A 19,301-nucleotide genomic window follows, 5' to 3' on the forward strand; every position below is an offset into this window, starting at 1 on the left:
TAAAGAGTTGGGCTGGACCGCAGGGACATCTTGTTCAAGGGCAAGAGACCTAAGTCCTGTCTTCAGTACTCACATAGGAAACACTCGTATTCTGGTTCCCAGATATGGCAGTAATGGGAAGGAGGAGCATATATTTGGTTAGAAGCTTTTTATATAAAAGTCAAATGTCTTCCTCTCAAAAATTTGAGGGCAAGAATCTCTAGTACATTATTTTCAGTAGAATAGAATACACAATTTTTGTGGTTTCATATATCATATAAATGACCACATTGTCTCTACAAGGAGAGCTCTTCAAAATCTAAGCTACACACTTAACAAAAAGAAGTCCCAGCGTCTGTGTTTCTGGGATGTTAACTTACGGTTTCTAAAGACATGGCAAATGTTTCATATCAAATCTCTCAAAATAAAATTAGATATCTCCAGAAAGAGTTCTATGAATGTGTTAACAGTTGTTTCAGGGTGTCACCAGACAGGTAATAATCCAAATAATTAATCTCTTCATTTCACATTAAAAAAAAAAGAAGTATTCCTAAATAATCTGAAATAAAGGAGAGAAAAATCAAAGTTTTGTTATGTAGATATATATAATTATGTATGTATGTATGTACATGTTTATTTCACATTTAAAATCTTTAGCTCAGAAAAGTGTATGAGCTGTGCCATTGGCTGTGACAAGGACAAGAGAGCATACATACCACTGCATTTCATACACTGGTAGTAGAATTTTCTTAGTTGTGTGCATTCTTGAGTTACATGCTTCTCTTCTAGCTAGCTAATTAACATCATCATCATTTATGTTAGCTGAAGGTATGAGCCCTTTTAGCAGGTATTCCACTGATAAATCAGTAAATGTTTTTCTTAGCTTTATCCTTCAAATTGAGTCTTAGCAATTGACTAAAGGGATTCCAGCAAAGAAACTTAGCATGTTGAAAAACCTGCATAATACAGATGAATGTATGCACCTTGATGCTTCAGAACCATGACAAACCCTGTTATAGGGAAAGATTAAGCCAAATTAAAGTGCAAAGGAGCGTGGTCTCAAGTCTTAGAAGAGAGTACCAAGCAGTCAGGCCAGGCTGGATTAGAAAAAGCAGAAGAAGTTGATCTTTGAAGAAATTAAGCTAATTTTCCTATTTTGAAGTAGAAGATGATTGCTTGAATAAAAATGTTCTCGGAAGAATGTTTGTATGTCTTCACATGTTGTGGTCTGTATTTCTATGCCTTATTTTATTTCCCTTGCCCACAGGAAATCCATCTTGCTTTTCTGAAATGGCTCGAGGGAAATGTAGATGCTGAAGGATTAAGAGCATCCAGCAAGGTGTCTCTTAAATTTGTTTCATCCTTGGAATCAAAAATTGAGATAACTCCACCTCTCGTGCCAGTCATCACTGCGATGGGAAGTTTCTCATCAGAACATTTCAGCCTGAAGACATATCAAGAGAATCTTCAAACAAAGAAACTTGGAAAGATCCTTCTTTTTACTGAAGTTACCACCACAACAATGGATCTTCTAGATGGGTAAGACAGTGATCTGGACCATACCAAATAAGCTTTCTGATCTGGAATTCACAATTATAGAAACATACAATGTTCAGAAAGAAACCTTTTTCTCTTTGGTTTATTTGTTGCCTACAAGCTAGCCAAAGTAAAAGAAAGCTGATTATCTTCTAGATAGCACACAAAATAGAGATCTTTGTGTTCACAGAATATTAACTGATAATGTATGAAATACTAAGCCATAAAGGGTGGGGACATCTGACAACTTTTTACTTGGTGGTGGAGTTTAATCATTCCTCTTACAAAGCATGAATATCACCACAGGAAAGTTAAAGGTTTTAAATGTGCATATTTGGGAGATTATATGCATTTTCTGGTACAAGTTATTTTCTAAGCTAGTTATATGACAAAAGTGATACCAAATAGATTGTGGCCTTAATTTTAACATTGCTGTTTTCTCTCATTCCTTTTACTGAATATTTCACTAAAATGCTCTTTAGCGTTGTTGTTTTTTTAAAACATCGATTAGGGTTATGCTAGACATTCTTTCATCATCACATAGATGACCCTTGTGAATGAGTTGTGGGATACCTTTGAGAGAGTAGTTCATTAGAGTTTTGAATGGGATTAAGCAATATGAAAATCACAGTTACTAAATCTTAGCTTGGAGTCTATGTACAAAGACTACACTGTTATGTTTCATGAAATAGTCTGATGGAAAAAACTGTCTTTGGGAAGTTGTTGATCTTCAGAACAGATTTTTCTATGTGTTTCTACCTGCAGCTATAACTTTTCTTGACAGCTATTTTTGAGTATTAGTGTTAATTTATCTGCAGAAATTGCAGATGAATTTTACTGTTGAAAACAACCTCAGTAATTTTGTTTTGAATTTTTTTTTAATCAACATCATCAGTTAAATGATCTTGAATGTTATTGTAACTGATTAGCTAACCAGCAATAATAGCTTTAGCTCTCAGCTAGAGAGCCTACATTTTGAGACTGATACAAGTTACAGAATATGCCTTCTTGCAAGTAATAAAGGTGATTTGGTTTAGAATATATGTGCACAAAATCTGTGAATGAGGATGCATTATAACTGTGTTGAAGTAAATAATGTTCTCGTCTTACAGTTGATGATAGAATTTACAAATTATAAGTTGTGTGAAAATATTGCAATTTAGAGACAGTTTGAATCATATACAAATTTCTTTTAATTCTAAACTATTCTCTATGTGTGCATATGTACTCATGTGCACACACATTAAAAAAATGTTGCTATGTAATTTTGCCACTCCCCTTCCCCCAGATCTACATCCTGTTCTTCAACAGATTTTGCAATGGCTTCTGGATGCAGACAGACATGCTAGTTAATAAGAGGCCACAAAGAAAAGAGTTATTTTATTGAAGCATTTGTAGCATTTGCTTCATAATTTTTAGTATTCACAGCATGTTCAGCCTGTTGGATTGAAAGCAGAAGTACTGTGAAGAAACTGACAAAGTGATAATTTAATAGGTCAAGACCTTTCGTCTCTGACAGTTGTTTTTGGTGGTGGTTCTCAGTAACGTTATTCACACATCTCAGTAAGATGAGGTATATAATACAGAGTTCCGTGAATTTATTTATATATCACAAGCTAAAGAGAATCATGTGTGGACAATTTATATATGATGATATTATCAAGAAAGGCAAGAGAGCTGAGAGAAGTGGTCTTTGTTTTTCAATGACTGTGGAACCTTTACTTTCTTATTTCTAAAGTGCTGTACCAGCAGAGTGGTCAGCACTCAGGTTACTTTTTTTACATCAGGCAGTCCAAATGTAATGAAGTGTTTACAGTCTTCAAGATTTTCCCCCTCATGATGCAGCTCAAGTAGTCAGTTTGCAGGTAAGATGTAAAGTGGAAGTCCTGGCTCTAAGTAGCCTACACTAGGAAGATGATCCTAATCAGATTATATTTTGAACAATTAAATTTATCTTGCAGAAAGACCTTTGTTTTAATAAGTTAAAATATTTGTCTTAAGTATTATGGTTGATGTTATGTAACTACTTTATTGTCATGGATAATAGAATGGTGTAGTCCATGTGATTTGCAAGTCAACAAAGTACCTTGAGGCTTCTCAGATGATAACATTTCATAAATCACTAGAAATTGATACAAATACCTATTAAGTACGTTTTATTGAAGAAAAAAAAGTTGTCAGGTTTTTAAGGTACTTCCAAATGAACCAATATGAATTTGTTAGGGTATGTAGTATGTCACTTTTTTCTAATTGCCAGTTCTGAATGAAAGGAAATAATATCTCAGGAAACAATAGTTTCTTTGCTTGAAGAAAAAGTAGGTACCTATTGATCATCTGTGATTCCCAGAAGAAGATTGCAATACCGTGTTTATGTAATCGTATTTTGCAATAAGCACATATTACATGATAGATCTCTTAGGTCTCTCCAACTTTAGGAAGTTAGTGATGATCGAATACATGATGCAAACACCTCAAGAACTTAATTAGCGTGGTTAGAAGTAAATTTAGTTAGTAATTTTTTTTTGTTAGGAAATTATAAATAAATATGGCATTTAACTTTAGTGACTTTAGATTTTCTTATACCTTTCCCACCAGCTAAATGTCAGACTTTTGTCTCTCTTCCTTTCCACTTCCCCAAACCTTCATACCCCCCAAAAATTAAGACGTGGAAGGAGAAAGTGGGCTGGAACTAATTTAATGGCTGAGCGACCTCACAGTAGAGAAACAGCCGGAGCCTAATAGGGGTCTTTGTCTGCATTTCCACCCTGGCTGGTAACGTGCCAGTCAAAAGTCAAGCAAGAGAAACAGGTGGAAACTATTAGACCTGTCATAAAGTTTGAAAAATTGATTCTGGAGGCTAAGTGAATAGATTAGACTTGACAGTGTTGTCCTAAAGATTCTAAGGGAAAATTCTGTAGTTTAATTTGGGATCCCTTGATTGTTCATTAGCTCTCCAGATGGCAGGTCTTGGCAGTTTGCCTATTAACGTACACACTGTATTATCACTGGTGTACATTTTTATGTCCTAACAAGCATAGGTAACAAGCAAAGTGTGAATTCACCTGTAGGTATCTAAAATTAAATGGCATTAGTCTAATTGTAAAATAAAGATTTGTTTAAATGACAGATAGTTTTAAATGATCAATATTGCTTTTATGTTTTCATGTTAAAAACTATTGGAATAATTTGAGACTACTTTTAAAAGCGTTTCCATTTTTATTTCTTAAATTAAAATTTAAAATCCTTACCAAAGATTAGAAATTCCCTTGTTTTTTCTCTAAAAAGAAATTCTTTCTGCCAGTTTCATTTCAGAAACCTTGTCTTCAAAGATATTTATTCTAATGCCACCTGAACAGTTTAACCTTGCCAGAAGCAGTTCCACTTTTTCTCTCTACTCTCCTCAGAGCATTCTCGGAATTTCATGACTTAAGATGAAACCATTATTTTTGAGGATGATCTGCCATAGTGATGCAAGTGTTACATTGTAGAGGCATGCTTATTAGACTCACAAGACCTGAGATTGATAAAGAAATATTTCTAGCACACTCTAATTGTCTGCAGTGGTTTCACAAGCATTTCATTAAAAAGTAATTAGATATACATTTCAGTTTTATTCTTTACGGGCACCTTATATCCTGTTTTCATGTTTTAGTTGGCAGAAGATTTGACTTATACATGATTAAGCCAGCATGGGATATATTCTATATGAAATGCCATTGTGGATCCCTTTCCCCCAATATTTAAAAAGCACAAAATGCCATTGTTAGGAAGAGTTTGATACAAAAATGGTGAATTTTAGTGGAAATGAAATGTGGGATGAAGTTGCTTTCATAATTGCTGAATAGGATATTTAAATAAAACGTCATCTTAGAATAAACAATTTCCAAACAGTTGAAAGCTTTGACAAAGAAAATCCTTTACATTGTTGGTGCCCTTTCGGCTTTTCTTTATGCTTTTCTAGATTCGTATTGTTGAATTTTTAAAAATTGTACTACAGCTCTAATTTTTGAAAGTGATCATTAGGACTCATTTTGTTTTAAAACTCTTGTTTTAGTTCTATTCAAAAGTGTGTGCTGCTAATGCAGTTACGAGTTAGTGAAACGTAAGAGTAGCATATAGTTGAAGGAAATTGGAATGGCACTTCAGAGGCACAAGCAAATAAGCTGAGATTCACAAACTGTATTTTGCACTTAGTGATTTATTTATTTTTTTTCCAAATCCTTGTGACATTTTACTCTATGTAAACACAGTGGCCTCATGTTCAGTCATTCCATGCACCTTGGTGATCTCCCTTATTCTCTGTTTAAACCATATTTTTTAAAAAACAAATTAAAATCAGATAAGTTGTGGGGAGTGGGTTGAAATGTGGTTTGAAGATAGAAACTTGGCATTGACATAGCCTTTGCAAAATATGCCATACAGTCAACAGCGCTTGTTTTCATTCCATCATCAGGTGTACCTGTTTAAAGCCTGCCCTCTCAGATACTTGCCTCAGAATTCCACTAGGACTGCAACTGCAAGTCAGAATTATTGTTCTTACAGCTATTGGCTCAACTTATGAAAATTGTTTTCTTAAAAACTATGAAAATTGTTTACTACTTCTAATATTTTAGCTAGCCGTGTCTCCTAATCTAGGCTCAGGTAGGTGGAGGAAGCTGTTTTGCTGTAATAGTCAAAACCTACTGCAAGCTGCGTCACTGACCTTGTGGTTTCCTCTCTTGAAGATGTATGGAGTTGATGGAGTGCGAAGTCTTGAAGACTAAGTAATCTTTGTCTTTTAGCATGGTGAGACTATCCTGGTACATTAATAGTCTGCTATAAATAAATGTTTTATCACCAAAGTTAATAGTTTGTAAACATTAACCCCTTACACCCTTCTCCCTCAAGAATGTGTGTTGGAGAGCTGGAAAATACTATGGTGGGCAGGAAGGATGCCTTTCTCTCAGGAAACAGGCATTGCTGTTGGATATTTAAAAAATGTATCAGTTTTGATGAATTAGTCAGTTGCACTTAAATTCTGTATGCGTCTTATACATAACCAAAAATATTTTATCAGTTTGGATGAGTATCTCTTTGTGCAGAGACCTCTCACAATAGTTCATATTGCTTTTAAAAGCTTAGATCCCTTGGTTTTGTTTGCTTTTTAAACTGTAGTGTGGGATAGGAATGCTTTGCTTGATGAATGTCTAGCTAAAATCTAAAGTTAAATACTAGTGGCGATAGATCTGCTCTTTAAGGAATTTTGTGCTTTTAATCTACATCCCTTTCATTTAACTTAGCCTTGATATAGTACCTTCTTCCTTTGTTCTTTACATCGTTGAGGTTACTAACTTTTAAACTTCGATTTTTTTATTTATAGTGTTGAAAGGCCTTTTATCCTCAAAGGAGAAAGTTAGTGCATTACAATAGTTGCTTCCGCGCTTGTTTTTCTCAAGGGTTTTTTTATGTTTGATATTTTGTGCCTTCCTTTGGTGATAAGGTTCAGCTCAAATAACAGAATATGTTTGTTTCCCTTAAATCAAATCAAATTAATTTCAACAGTAATTTTTGCTAATTTAGTTTTAAATGTATAATATTTCATGCTTTATTCTTCCATTCACATACTGGTAGTGTTTTGCATCATCCAGTGTTAGAGAAAGCTGTCCTTCAGCCTGATAACAAAAGATCATGCAGGAATTTTTGTAATACAGCCAAGAGTCTGTTCCCTTCCTTGCCTGTAGAAAGGGGAGGAATTCGGAAGTTTTTGGCACTGGTTTGGTTCTGTGCCATTCCCAGACTCTTCTCTGCAATACCATTTTTCATTACATGCTTGCTGAAAGATTTCTGTATTGGGATTTGTCATCTCCTTTGCGTCAATTTTCCGTGCCTTTCTTTCCACCTGTTGCGAACAGTTCGTGAGGGTGCTAAACAATTAGGTCCCTATTTTCCTGTCACGCACCTTGTGTGTCTGATTTTTCATGGAACTGAAGGCAAAATATGTTCCTCTTTATTTTTTTGTTATGTAAAATTAGTAGATTTTCTTCCCGTTAATGAAGTGGGCCCCCCGCTTGCACGGTTTCTGTCAGTGCAGGGGGAGGTTTGGCATTCCCAAAGGGTATTGAGTCATAAAAAAAAGATACCCATTTTGCAGAGCAATTAACCCACGTTGAACTCTTATAGTATATTGTATTACCCTGCTGCTGGAAGTTCCTGAACAATTCGCATTGTCGTGGAATACACATGTAGCCTTGGAGCACTCATCATTTGTTAAATACGAGAGGAAACCCTGTAAGACTGCACAGTTAAAATGAGAGCTAAAGAATGGAAATGGAAGGGTTTCAATAACATTTTACTGTTTTGTTTTACACGGTGCTGTTTTCATGCACACATTTTAAAACAGACTTTTCATATTGAGATGAAAAAATTGAATGCTGAAATTACAAATCACATTTTTTTGAAGAGGATTAACTTGAAAAAGTATATAATATGATCTATGTAATAGAATACAATATATCATAATAATATATAATATATTTATAATATTAATTACAATATATTACATGTATATTATTGTTATTCATTTGATAATTCTGTGACTGTCAATTCTGCCATTGAATTTTGACTTTTATTTAGTGAAAAGAAATGTTGCATAAGCTTACCCAGAAGCACTTAAGGATTAATGTTTGCACCTCATTGGGAAAGAGATTTTCATGCTTTTGCAGTCATTGTTTTGTAGCATATTGTTAAGTGTAACAGTGTCAGTTTTGAAGTGTCAGTGCGAACGTGTATCAGGTAAGGCTATCCTTGTGTTTATCAAATAGCTTTCTGTGCACCGGGAAACCTGCCACCTTATTGCCACCAGTCCGAGCTCAGATCAGAATATAGCCTCTAAAGCGATGATGCGCTTATAGTAGTAAGTTGAAAATATAAAAGTTTTAGGCATAAGTCAGTGTAGGACATGACCCATTGACTTAAAACGGGGAGGGTAAGGCATAGCAAAACCAGGTATGTTGATAATGTGTTCATATAAAACAACCTCCCCGCCTCCCTAATTAACCTCATTGAGTAGCTTGGGGCTTGAACAAGTTATGGATCTGCATTTCTCACTCATACCTTTTCATTGTAATTGTTATAATCATCAAACTAGTAAAAGAATACATTGAAGAAGTTGTGTTCAAATAAAACAGAATAGCAGTTAAGTATCTAAGTGACTTGATAATGTGTTTGATTAAAGGATTTGCCCACGTTATGTGTGGCTGAGGAAGCCCCAGTTTAGAAACTGATAAGGAATGCACTTGGCTGGGCACTGCACATGTTTCTTACAGTTAACCTTTGAAGGAGATGTGCTGGAGATATTCAGCACATGCAAGTTCCAAACTGACTCCCTATTTTTTCAGGAAATGGGAATTCTGGAGAAGAAGTCGGACCAGTATGTGTTGCTTTGGCAACCCCTTCGGCCATTGCACTTGCTTTAAGTGGTGCGTAAGGCCTACCTCAGCCTCGTAATTACATCTACAGAGCAATTTTTGTCTGGTCATTTTAGGAAGCTGGTGAGAAGAATCACTGTTGTCAGCCATAGAGACAAACATATGCTGTATACTAGGTTTTGACTTTAACCTCTTTTACTTGAAACTACAACAAAGATCTGAATGCTGAACTACGACTAAGTGCAGTCACACAAAGTCTGAATTATTCTCTGGAGATGCCAGTTTCTCATTCTGACTACACGGGGAGAAGACCGTAATCAGATTTCTTAGAAACTTGAAGTTAGATCATGGCTTTCAGTTTCCATTTTGCACATCTCCATCTCTTTGTCCTTGTTAGAAAAAAAGAAGAGGAGTTTGGATTTACAGCAGTATGGGAGTTAAGGTAGGAGCTAAGAAACTCACAGCATGACTATTTAGGCAAGTTTAGACAGCACCTGTTCCAGCGTTGTTAAGAATATATACACAGGTTTTTTTTGTTTGTTCTTATGCTGCCAGTCATAAGATAGTGATTTAATTTTAGAATAATTCCCTGATTGTTTCTAGAGCCAAAAACTTTCAAAGCTTGTGTAATTTCTAAGTTAAGCAGTAAACTAAGATTCAGAATTCTTTACCTAAATCCCACTGGCCTAATTTATTTTCACTTATACTTCTAGTTAAAATATTTTAAGAATCTGTTTGTATTCAAACGAAGGCTTGCATTAATCACACCTCATATCATTTAACCTAGAATGTCATGGCCAGTAGAATGGTGCGTAAAAAAAGCGAGGTTCCCCCACTGCAGTTTTGTGATCCCCAGGTTTGCTATAAAATGCTGTACCTCATGTTGCTTTCAAAAGAATTTACTGGCATTGTTCTTGTTGCTTAACTGTTAAATGTGGATGAACTTCCAAATGTTTTTTGTAAACTTGAACGGACACTATTTTTACTGATGATATTATCTTACATAAAAAACCCCAACGCATTTTAAAAGTTTCATTGTAAACACAAAGCTTTTATGGCGTATTACGTTAAGCAGTTGCGGAATACAACTATAAACTGCCGTATAGACATTTTTCATTTGATCTGTATTTGAATGGATCATTAGTCCGTCTATTCACAGAGGGAGATGAAGAGGCATACTGAAGAGAAAACGAGGAAAAAAAAAAGTAGATAAAGGCTGAGACATAGGAAAGAGAGAAAAAAATGTGGCATTCAAGGGAAGAAAATCTTATCTGTGTTTACTGAATATTTCTTTAGCAAATATGCTAAGCTTAAGGTAAAATAAGTGGGATGTAAGAAGATTGCAATATTAATTGGGGGAAAATCTACACGTTGTCTGAGTGCTTCTCAAACCAATTACTGACCAAAAGACCAATATTCCCTTGTTGAAATGGCAGATTGTCTACCGAAAGATAATTTACATAGTGTTTGGGTTTGATTTCTTCTGAAGTCATAAAGGCTGGTAATAACTCCACTTAAGAATGGGGTGGTTCCATTTCTAATTTATTTTGTTTGAAAATTGGGGAGTATGAGGAAAAGGGAGCACTTTATTTTGTTGAGGCTAAATAATAATTAATAAATAAATAATAATTTTGCTTATAGTCATAACTGAATCTGCAAATTATAATGTCCTGCTTTGCTTATTTATGTTTAGTCATCCTTTTAATCTTTCCTACCATCATAATAATTTTTGAACACCTAATCAAAATCCCACAAATCGCTTACATTTCATGCTTTTAAAAATGCAGCTTACAACATATTGTGTTGTACTTTTTGGATATTGTGTAACTCATTAAAGTGCATGTTACGTACCAGTAGAAAAGCTTCAGAATTCATTCCACCTGACTGTAATGTTTTCCATCCATTAATTTACTATCTTTATTCAAATCCTTGTATAGGCAGTTAAAATTTCAAAATGGAATTTCATTCACCCATTTGTAAGCCCTTAAAACTTATTGGTAGACTTCAATGGTCTGTGGGCTTAGTGAAAGAGAACAACATGGTTTTATACTGCTGCATCATCTTTCAGCTAAAATATTTCATCCATATAATTGGTTGCTTTGTTTAAACATAAGACTTGATTTTCTCGTATGTCTGAAGGAGAAACCGATTTGATCTTTCTAACTAGTTGCTACAGAACCAACTTCCTTTTAAAGAAGTGTGTTGCGCAATATGACTGTTGCAGTGAAACTGAGATTTATGAACACTGGAGGAATAACATACAGGTAATACTTCAGTGGCTTAGAAACATTTCACTTCATTGGAGTAAACCAGGACTTCATGCCCTCAGAACAAATAGTTGTTTGATATACTGGTGTAAATGCAGGTGTCAGGGGTATCAAACAGGCTTACAAGCCACTTTAGAACTGTTTATTAGTGGCATTGGATATAACACTCTGTTGAAGTACTGATCTTGTACCAAAAAACATTTTCTTGTTGAATATAGATGCTCATCCCAGCCCTAGGAGAAAGATAATTTTTTCTGTCTATTTTCTTAGGTTTTTTGAACCTTTTTCCTTCAATAAGCTCTGCTTATGCTACTGGCTTCTGAAACAGAAGTTTTGTCAAGATCATAAATTTATGAAGTAATACAGAAGAATGCTTATATCATCTCAATAATCCATCTGTCAGGCTTGCCTGAAAGAAGAAAATAGTTTAAAATCCTATCCACAGATGCAGACAAAAAGAAAGAATATTATTTTACAGCTTTCAAAACTGTTACAAGTTTCAAGACTGGAAATTAGATAAAGGGCTCTCACTCAAGTCTTGATTTATTTGTAAAAGATAACGTGTATACTTTATATGGACTAGGGTACCAGATGTGAGATATAAAAGAAATTGCTGGTGGCCACCTGCTTTAATGCACATTTAAAATCTTGTGTGGTAGTTGATGTCATGTAGAATTCACGTGATAGAGAATAATTTTAAGTTAGTAGACCATGTCAGGTTAGCAAGGATCAATGCTTATGGAATGTTTAATATTTTCCATCAAAATTTATCCATCCATTTGAAAAAAGGAAAGTGAAATAATCACCTTTTGCCAAGGTTTTTGAAAAGCAGCTGTGAGTGGCTTGGATATTTCTTGTGGTGGTCCAGGCACCACAGACTTTTTAATGGGAAGGTGCTGGAAAGACAGTAGAGCACTGTGACTCCAGCATAGTTGCCTGTTGTTTTGTTTCTATCTTTGCACCCTCATTCTGCTGCCATTCAGTTGTTACATTTACATGGTTTTCTTTGGAACTAAGTGCAAATTTCTTCTTCTGGGGCATGTTTTCTCCATCAGAATACTGACAATGTGCTGACAGAAAAAATAGACAGAAGATGCCCTTGCATGCCACAGTACCAGCGTGCTGTAAAGCCTCAAGTAGGAAAGAATCCTTGTCCCAAGAGGCTTCTTGCTTTTAAGAAGCAATGGCAATTAAAGATTCTTGATGTAGCTGGTTGAAATGCCTGCTGTATGTAAACATTCAGCCTAGAAAACTACATTCAGGCACAGAATATCACCTTTGCAGTGGACTTAACTGACTATGCTAATCTTGTCCCTAGGAGTTAAAGTTTCTTTGATTAACTCAGATTGTCACAGAGCCATATGCTGTAGCCACAGAGCTGGAAATTGATTACAGGATATATTTTTGTAGGTATTTCACTGCATGCCATGTTCCTGAGGGGTTTTTTAACCTTTCTGACAGAGCAAGATGAGGAATTGTTTTGCTTAACAGCCAAACATGGCCTTCAGAGCACCATAAATGGTATTAAAAAATAGCCTTAATTTGATCTAGTAATGTATCTAAGCAGCTATAACTTTAGGTATACAAAACATATTAAAATCTTCTAGGTAAATTTACTCTATTTCTTAGTCACTGGTATAGACAAGGATTGCAAATTCATGCTTATCTTTTGGAGACAATAAAAAGAAGATTTCTGCTATTCTATTATGTTTATTTCTATTCCCAGTATTTTCCTCACACATTTCCAGTATTTTGCTGTTATCAGTAATTGTTATTTCCTTATTTGTTAGTTTTTGGGTTGATTTCCTATTTGAGATGGATAAGATATAACTTACTGTTACTACAATTTAATTGATTAAAATCGGAAATGGCAGAACTCGTCTTTTTTTTTTTACATGTAATTGCATTAATTAAAATAATTCTAATAGTTGCTGACTGATAAGTAAAAACAAAAACCAAACCAAAAACAAATTAGGAGAGATCAGTCTTATTTCAGTTAGGATCTCAGATCTTGACCTGGTATATGTTGGGGAAAAAAACCTTGTGCTAGAATATTCTACATTTCCCCTTCCCTTTTTCTTTGAGTGTCAGCTGACTTGAAATGTGTAAATTACATGTATTTCTGATGTGTGTCGTCAGGAATTTTCATGCTGCCTTCCCTACCTTCTCTGTTTATTTTTCATCTGCTTGTTTTTCCTAAAACCTGTTAAGGCTTTTTTTTTTTTTTTACACTAGAGAATGGATTCGAACTTCTGACTGTTTTCACAATATGACTAAACAGTAGTATCAAGTATGAAATTCGGCACAATTCCACCTTCTCTTTAACAATATAAATAGTTCAAAAAAGGTAAAACCAAAAGGAAAGAATGAACTCATAAAATTGAACTGTTTTCAGATACGGGTTGCAGAAATAAAAAAAAAATCCTAATGTTTTATGCAGAAATAGGAGTACACAAGGACAGACAGACATAAATGTCTCTTTGGGACATCTGCAAGAATAAATGTAATACGTTGTGTACTTGATGTTAATTGATACTATTCTGCAAGACTTACCAGAAAATTCAACCCTGAATTCTATGGAAATCAACTAGTAAAGGGAACAGAGAAACCATTTGCTCTGAAGATTTTAGGTATAAGACAGTTAGGTTTTTGGCAGGAGGGTGGAAGGAAAAAGGAAGAATGAGTAAGCTTGGAGTAAAATTCAAGATTTCTTTTTATGAAGTCCAGGTTGATCAATAAGCAGGTCCTGTTACATGTTTGCTATAATATAAGTCAGTCTGGGAGAATGTCTGCTGGTCGTCATTAGCTCCTTGCTGAAGGTGTTACTGTTCCAGACTATTCTGTTTTTTATTTTAACATATCATGGGCATAGAAAGTATGGTAGGCGCTTGTGGGAGTGCAGATAATTGGAACATTAGGATTCTACCTGATAACCTGTTTTTCGCCTAATGTACTATTTGAAGGTTTCAGCATTCAGTGGTCATCAGAACAGACAATATTTAGTCATTGACAAATTATATTTTACTAGTAACTGGGGAACAACTGGACAGAAACTATAGCCCTTTACTTGTGAAGAAGGAATTAATATTCTCCAGTTGGCTGACGCTGTAATGCAGGGTGTTCATGACAACAGAATTATATTGGTTTAGAGGGAAAACAGTAATTTGCTATGAGGCATTAGCTTAATAAACTGGTGTGCCAACAGGAGAGGTTAAGAAGGGTGAAAACTTTCTATTTTGATGTTTTGCCAAGTTAAGCAGTGAAATATTGTGAACATGAACCAAGTGAAATGGAATGCTTTCTACTTGGATTTGAAACCAAAAATCTCAGTGAATGAGTGATAATTCATAAGTGGTAGTGTGTAACAGTAGATAAGTAGATAAGTACCCTTCCTTCCCTGCTTCCTCTCCCACTGAGGAAAGATTGCTGAGCAAAAGTCTGAAGTGCTGAGGTGTTTATTTTAACACTGGGAAACACTTATTACTTCAAATATTTGCCTGCTTGTATATCATATGTATTATACCAGATGTGCCACATACAAATTAGACATGGCTCATAAAGCGTGGTAACCCTAGATTTTTCAAGATTTTTGGATGTAAATTTTCCTTTTATTTAGCTGTTCTCTAACTCATGTCAGGGAGGCTTTCTAGTGATGGAGGGCTGTAGCTTTTTAATTAAAATCAGCACTCCTTCCCTTGCTTTAAACACACCTGTATATCTCTTAATTACTTGACTATGTCTGCAATGCATTTATCTAGTACCTAGCAAAACCTTATTGGAAATAGAGAAGGGTTTTTTTACAGTGATGGTAATAGTACAAAGAAAACCTAAGCTAAATTCGGATTACAAAGTACTGGATCAGAGATGAATCAAATATTAAAAAAACAATACCAAGAGTCAAACTATGCTATAATTTCTTTTTCACTTTCCTTGTACTCTGAGATAATTCAGATTAACATTTTATAAGTCTGTTTCTCTTTTACTCTGTATCTAATGGATGCTAGCATAGGAGACTTCCCATATTAATTTGGTTGAAGAGGAAGCTGGGTTTTAGTTTGTGGGGGCTTTTTGGGGTTGTTTTGGGTTTGGTGGTGGTTTTTTTGTTTGGTTGGGTTTTTTCTTTTTTTTTTTTTTTTTTTTTTCTTTTTCAACTTTTCAACAGTGCTCCAGGCACCTTACTCTGGACTTCACAGAAGAGATGGCAGGCAGCTTGCAAGCTAGCCTGCTGGGACTGCTCACCCATTCCAGCTGGCTGTGGAGCCAGCTGGCAGTCACATCCAGTACAACACTAGGTGACACGAATGAACTGTTCTTCAGTAAACTAGGGTATTTTTTTCCTCTATTTAGCAGAATCATTAAATACCAAATTAAAAAAAATCGTGTTGTGAACGTCTTTGCAAGCTTCATCCACGTAACTATTAAAAAAGCTAAATTGTGAAGGTTGTGTATTATGAATTGTCCTTAAATCTTGAAAAAAAAAATCACAAACTTTGTTTTGTTTTCAATCTGTCATGTACGTCAGTATTTCTAAAGGTCTTTTTTTCTTGTGTGATATTAATATCATCAAGGGAACAAGCTGTAAGGCAGAAGTATTTGCCTAGTATGTGTTTTCAGTTTTATGTGTTGTAGTAAATCTGAGGTGCTTCGTTCTGGTTTTCAGGTTTCAAAATACATTAACCATCTCTCCATCTTAGGCAGTGGCTCATACCCACCTCATTACAAGAAGGGTAGGAATATGATCCCTAGATGTGGTTTTTCCTAAGTAGGTGATTATTGGTGTATGTGCCGTTTGTGCGTAGATTTCTGCATTGGACTATATTACATAGTGTATTAGGTCTTCCTAGCATTTGTTACATTTACATGTAGGCTTTTTTCTGTGTGAACACGTTCTGAAGGGTGGTTTTGAAACACTGATATTCGTGTTACTAGGATATGTGTGGTGTCTGCATTATTTGTCAGTAATCTGAGTTGGATTTGGTTTCAGAAAATGTGAGCTAGTTTTATGTCCACTCTGATTTTACCTATGTCTGTTTTAAAGCACCAGCTGTATGGCAGATGCTCACATTAAGGTTTTGTGTTTCAAGCAGAATCAAGAAATTCTCAGGATACCTTATTTGCTTCTACTACAGATTTTTCTCCTTCAGATCCAGCCAGTCCATAATCATGAGTGTATAACTGTTTCAGTCTTTTGTCAAAATCTACTGGCTAGAACCTGTTTCCCTTCTTAAATTTCTCCTCTTCTCTGTACTACTTCTCTTCTGCCAGACCATAACCAATGAGTATGATCTACAGTGGAAAAGAAATTCTCTTCTGCTTGTTCATCTCTGTTAAGTAAAAATTTTGTCGCTACCTGCAAGACATGATGATATGTTTATGTTTTGTTTTGCTCTTCACTTTATCTACGTCCTTAGTTCTTTTGATCATTCAGGAGTCCAGTCCACTGTTTGTCAGTTTTATGCAGCTTATATAAGTGGCACAAGTGATCTGATCCTCTAACAACCAAGGCCCTTGTCCTGTCCTTCTTGGAGAGCAGTTTCTTTTTTTTGGTGACTGTGATCAATCTAGTTGGCTTTGCTTTTTTTGTTTGTTTCTGAAATTAGAATCCCCTTGCCTTGCCCCCTTCTTTTTTGCTCCATGTAACTGCATATCATAATTTAAAGCTGCCTTTTTAAGGTGGTGCAACAGTTCTGCATGGAAGTGGACTCGTAAATTAAGGCCAGAAATAGTACTGGCCATAAAGTATTTGCTATAGTATTTTCTCTGCAGTGTTCCTGCTGCTGCTTCAAGACTGACTTGCTCGTGTTTTTACTTGCGTGTCAAATCACATAAGTTTTTGTTGAGGTTGTGTGTGGTTTTAAGAACACTTACAAAGTAGAACTTGATACAGGAGTGGGGCTTAAGTTTACCTGTCATCTTTGTTCCATTTTACAACTTTGTTTTTTTTTCTTTAAATATACAATTGTTTTCAGTAGGCTCTAAATGTACAAGTCGAGACTACAGGCTCTAAGTGAAAGTATAATTTGACTTTTCGTAATGTGGGAGTTTAACAGTCCTGTTTGGGTTTTCTTCAATAATTTCTTTTCTCTTCTCCACGTTCTTCATAATTTTGCTTCCAGAACAAAAAGCACTAGCCCTCTAAATATATTTATTTTCATTTTGTAGATACTATTTTCAACAAATACACCTGGTAGGAGAGTTTTGGTTTAGAATGTGTTCATGTACACTTGAGTATATCAAAGGTATTTGCAGTTTTGAGCTTTAATAATGTAAACTTGTGAAGACTTCTGAAAGGAAGCAAATATCTACTTCTAGTCTTTTATATGATAAAATCTAATCTCTTATGAAGTGGTTTTGTGATGTTTTAAGGCATCCCTTTAATGTATCTATATTAATAAATTGATAAAAAAAAATTGTACTCTGATTTCTTTATGCTTGGAATTTGAGCAGGTTTAGTCCGGTTCTCAAAACTAGCTGGAATACTTTTCAAGGATCTTCCCCAGCCCTTTTTAACATGTGACTGTTACTTTGTGTTTTCAGGGACAAGTTCCAACTTTACAGTAAAGTTGGTTTATAACATATTTAAGAAAAATAAAATGAAATTTGTTCCTCATCCTTTAGTTCTCATGACTCCATGCATCTTTGGTTCACGAGGTTTACGATATGCTGAAACTGAAAAATTTTTGTGGGAGTTGTTTCTTGTTATGTTGACAGAACATAATTTGGAGAATTACTGAAATAGCATTTTATTTCAACACTTAGGAGGATTTGAATTGTTAGGTTTTACTTTCAAAATTAGCTAAAAATAATAACTAAAATGAAATTTGCTTCTCGGATTCTTAAGGTATATCAGACAAGTTGCTTTCTCTATGGGAGATTTTATAGCTGTATGTGCATTATAGGATGTTGAATAAAAGTTGCAAAATAAGCCCAAGCATAAATATTTGTGTAAAAAAAAAAAAAAAAAAAAAAAAAAAAAAAAAGTAATTTCTTGCATAGCATCATATCACAGATGAAAAGGTAGAAAGACAAATGTACATCCTTTTACATTTGAATGTAATGGTCAGCAAGCATCCTTCTAAACTGTGTTTATGTTGTTATGCTGCACGTGTTGAATAGGAATGCTGTAAGTAAGATGCAGTCCCTGTGGAAACCAAAAGTTATGTGAAGGAAAGAGTTCTTCAGACGATGGTGAAAAATGGGTTATATTGAATTTTTCTTAATAGGAAACAGTACGATAGGTACTTTCTAGACCTACAGTACTGTGGATTCTACAAAATAGCACAGAGAAGATGTGAAACAGGTGATTTTTGATTTGTAACGTGGGAGATTTCTGATTAGTTGGACTTAAGTGACTACAAAATAATAGCATCACTGTTGATATAAATGAAATATTTGTGTCATGCACAACAGAAGCATGAGCAAGAAGAAAGCCTTGGTAGCTCAGAAATACAAATTGCACCCTTTGACGCACTCATGACCTAATTGAAGTGGGTTTTCTCGTAACAGGTTCTAATTTAATTCCACAGCGGTGTTGCAGAATGCTGCAGCTGGAACTATTTTAGCAAGCAATAAATGAAGCTTTCTCAAGGTATCCTATATGTGTCTTTGGTCATTCCAGGCATCTTTTCAAATGTAGGTCCGATTTAATCAACTTTAAAATTCTGGTCAGAAATTATCCCCCAAATCCCTCATGCATCAAGTCAAACGAGACAACACCTTGGACATACTACTGAGGAAGGGATAACAGGTCTTCCAGGAAACACTCTGGGCATTTTGAAAGACTGCCTGAAATTTTTATACCTTGTCACAATATCCCCTGAAATGTGCTCTAAAGCAGTGATGCCTAGAATTAGGAATATAGTCAGTGACTACTGTGCTTCTGGCAAGTGTAGCTTCCAGCCCCACTTGGATACACATACGAAACTGCTATATGAAATAGATGTCTCGGGAGGCCCAAGTTTCAGAGACTATAGTTTGTAATCTGGTAAGTGTTGCCATTCGTTATGTTTGTATTACAGCTTCTGCCAAGTACTTATGACAGAATTATGGAAGTATGAAGTGCTTAAACAGAGACTTTGAGAAAGAATTCCTCGGAGGAAACAATATTTCCTTA

At 35.1% G+C, this 19,301-nt stretch overlaps 1 protein-coding gene across 4 annotated transcripts in view; it reads left to right on the forward strand.

The window, feature by feature from the left end:
• Window positions 1-19,301, forward strand: part of HLCS (holocarboxylase synthetase) — a 128,267-nt gene that overhangs the window by 43,785 nt on the left and 65,181 nt on the right. For all 4 annotated transcript variants that reach the window (XM_054204663.1, XM_054204752.1, XM_054204834.1 and 1 more), the window contains one exon: window positions 1,247-1,518. In XM_054204663.1, the coding sequence (XP_054060638.1) occupies window positions 1,247-1,518 (272 nt within the window). The remainder of the gene's footprint in view (window positions 1-1,246; window positions 1,519-19,301) is intronic.

This window comes from Rissa tridactyla, chromosome 1, assembly GCF_028500815.1.
Source record: "Rissa tridactyla isolate bRisTri1 chromosome 1, bRisTri1.patW.cur.20221130, whole genome shotgun sequence".
Taxonomy (NCBI): Eukaryota; Metazoa; Chordata; class Aves; order Charadriiformes; family Laridae; genus Rissa; species Rissa tridactyla.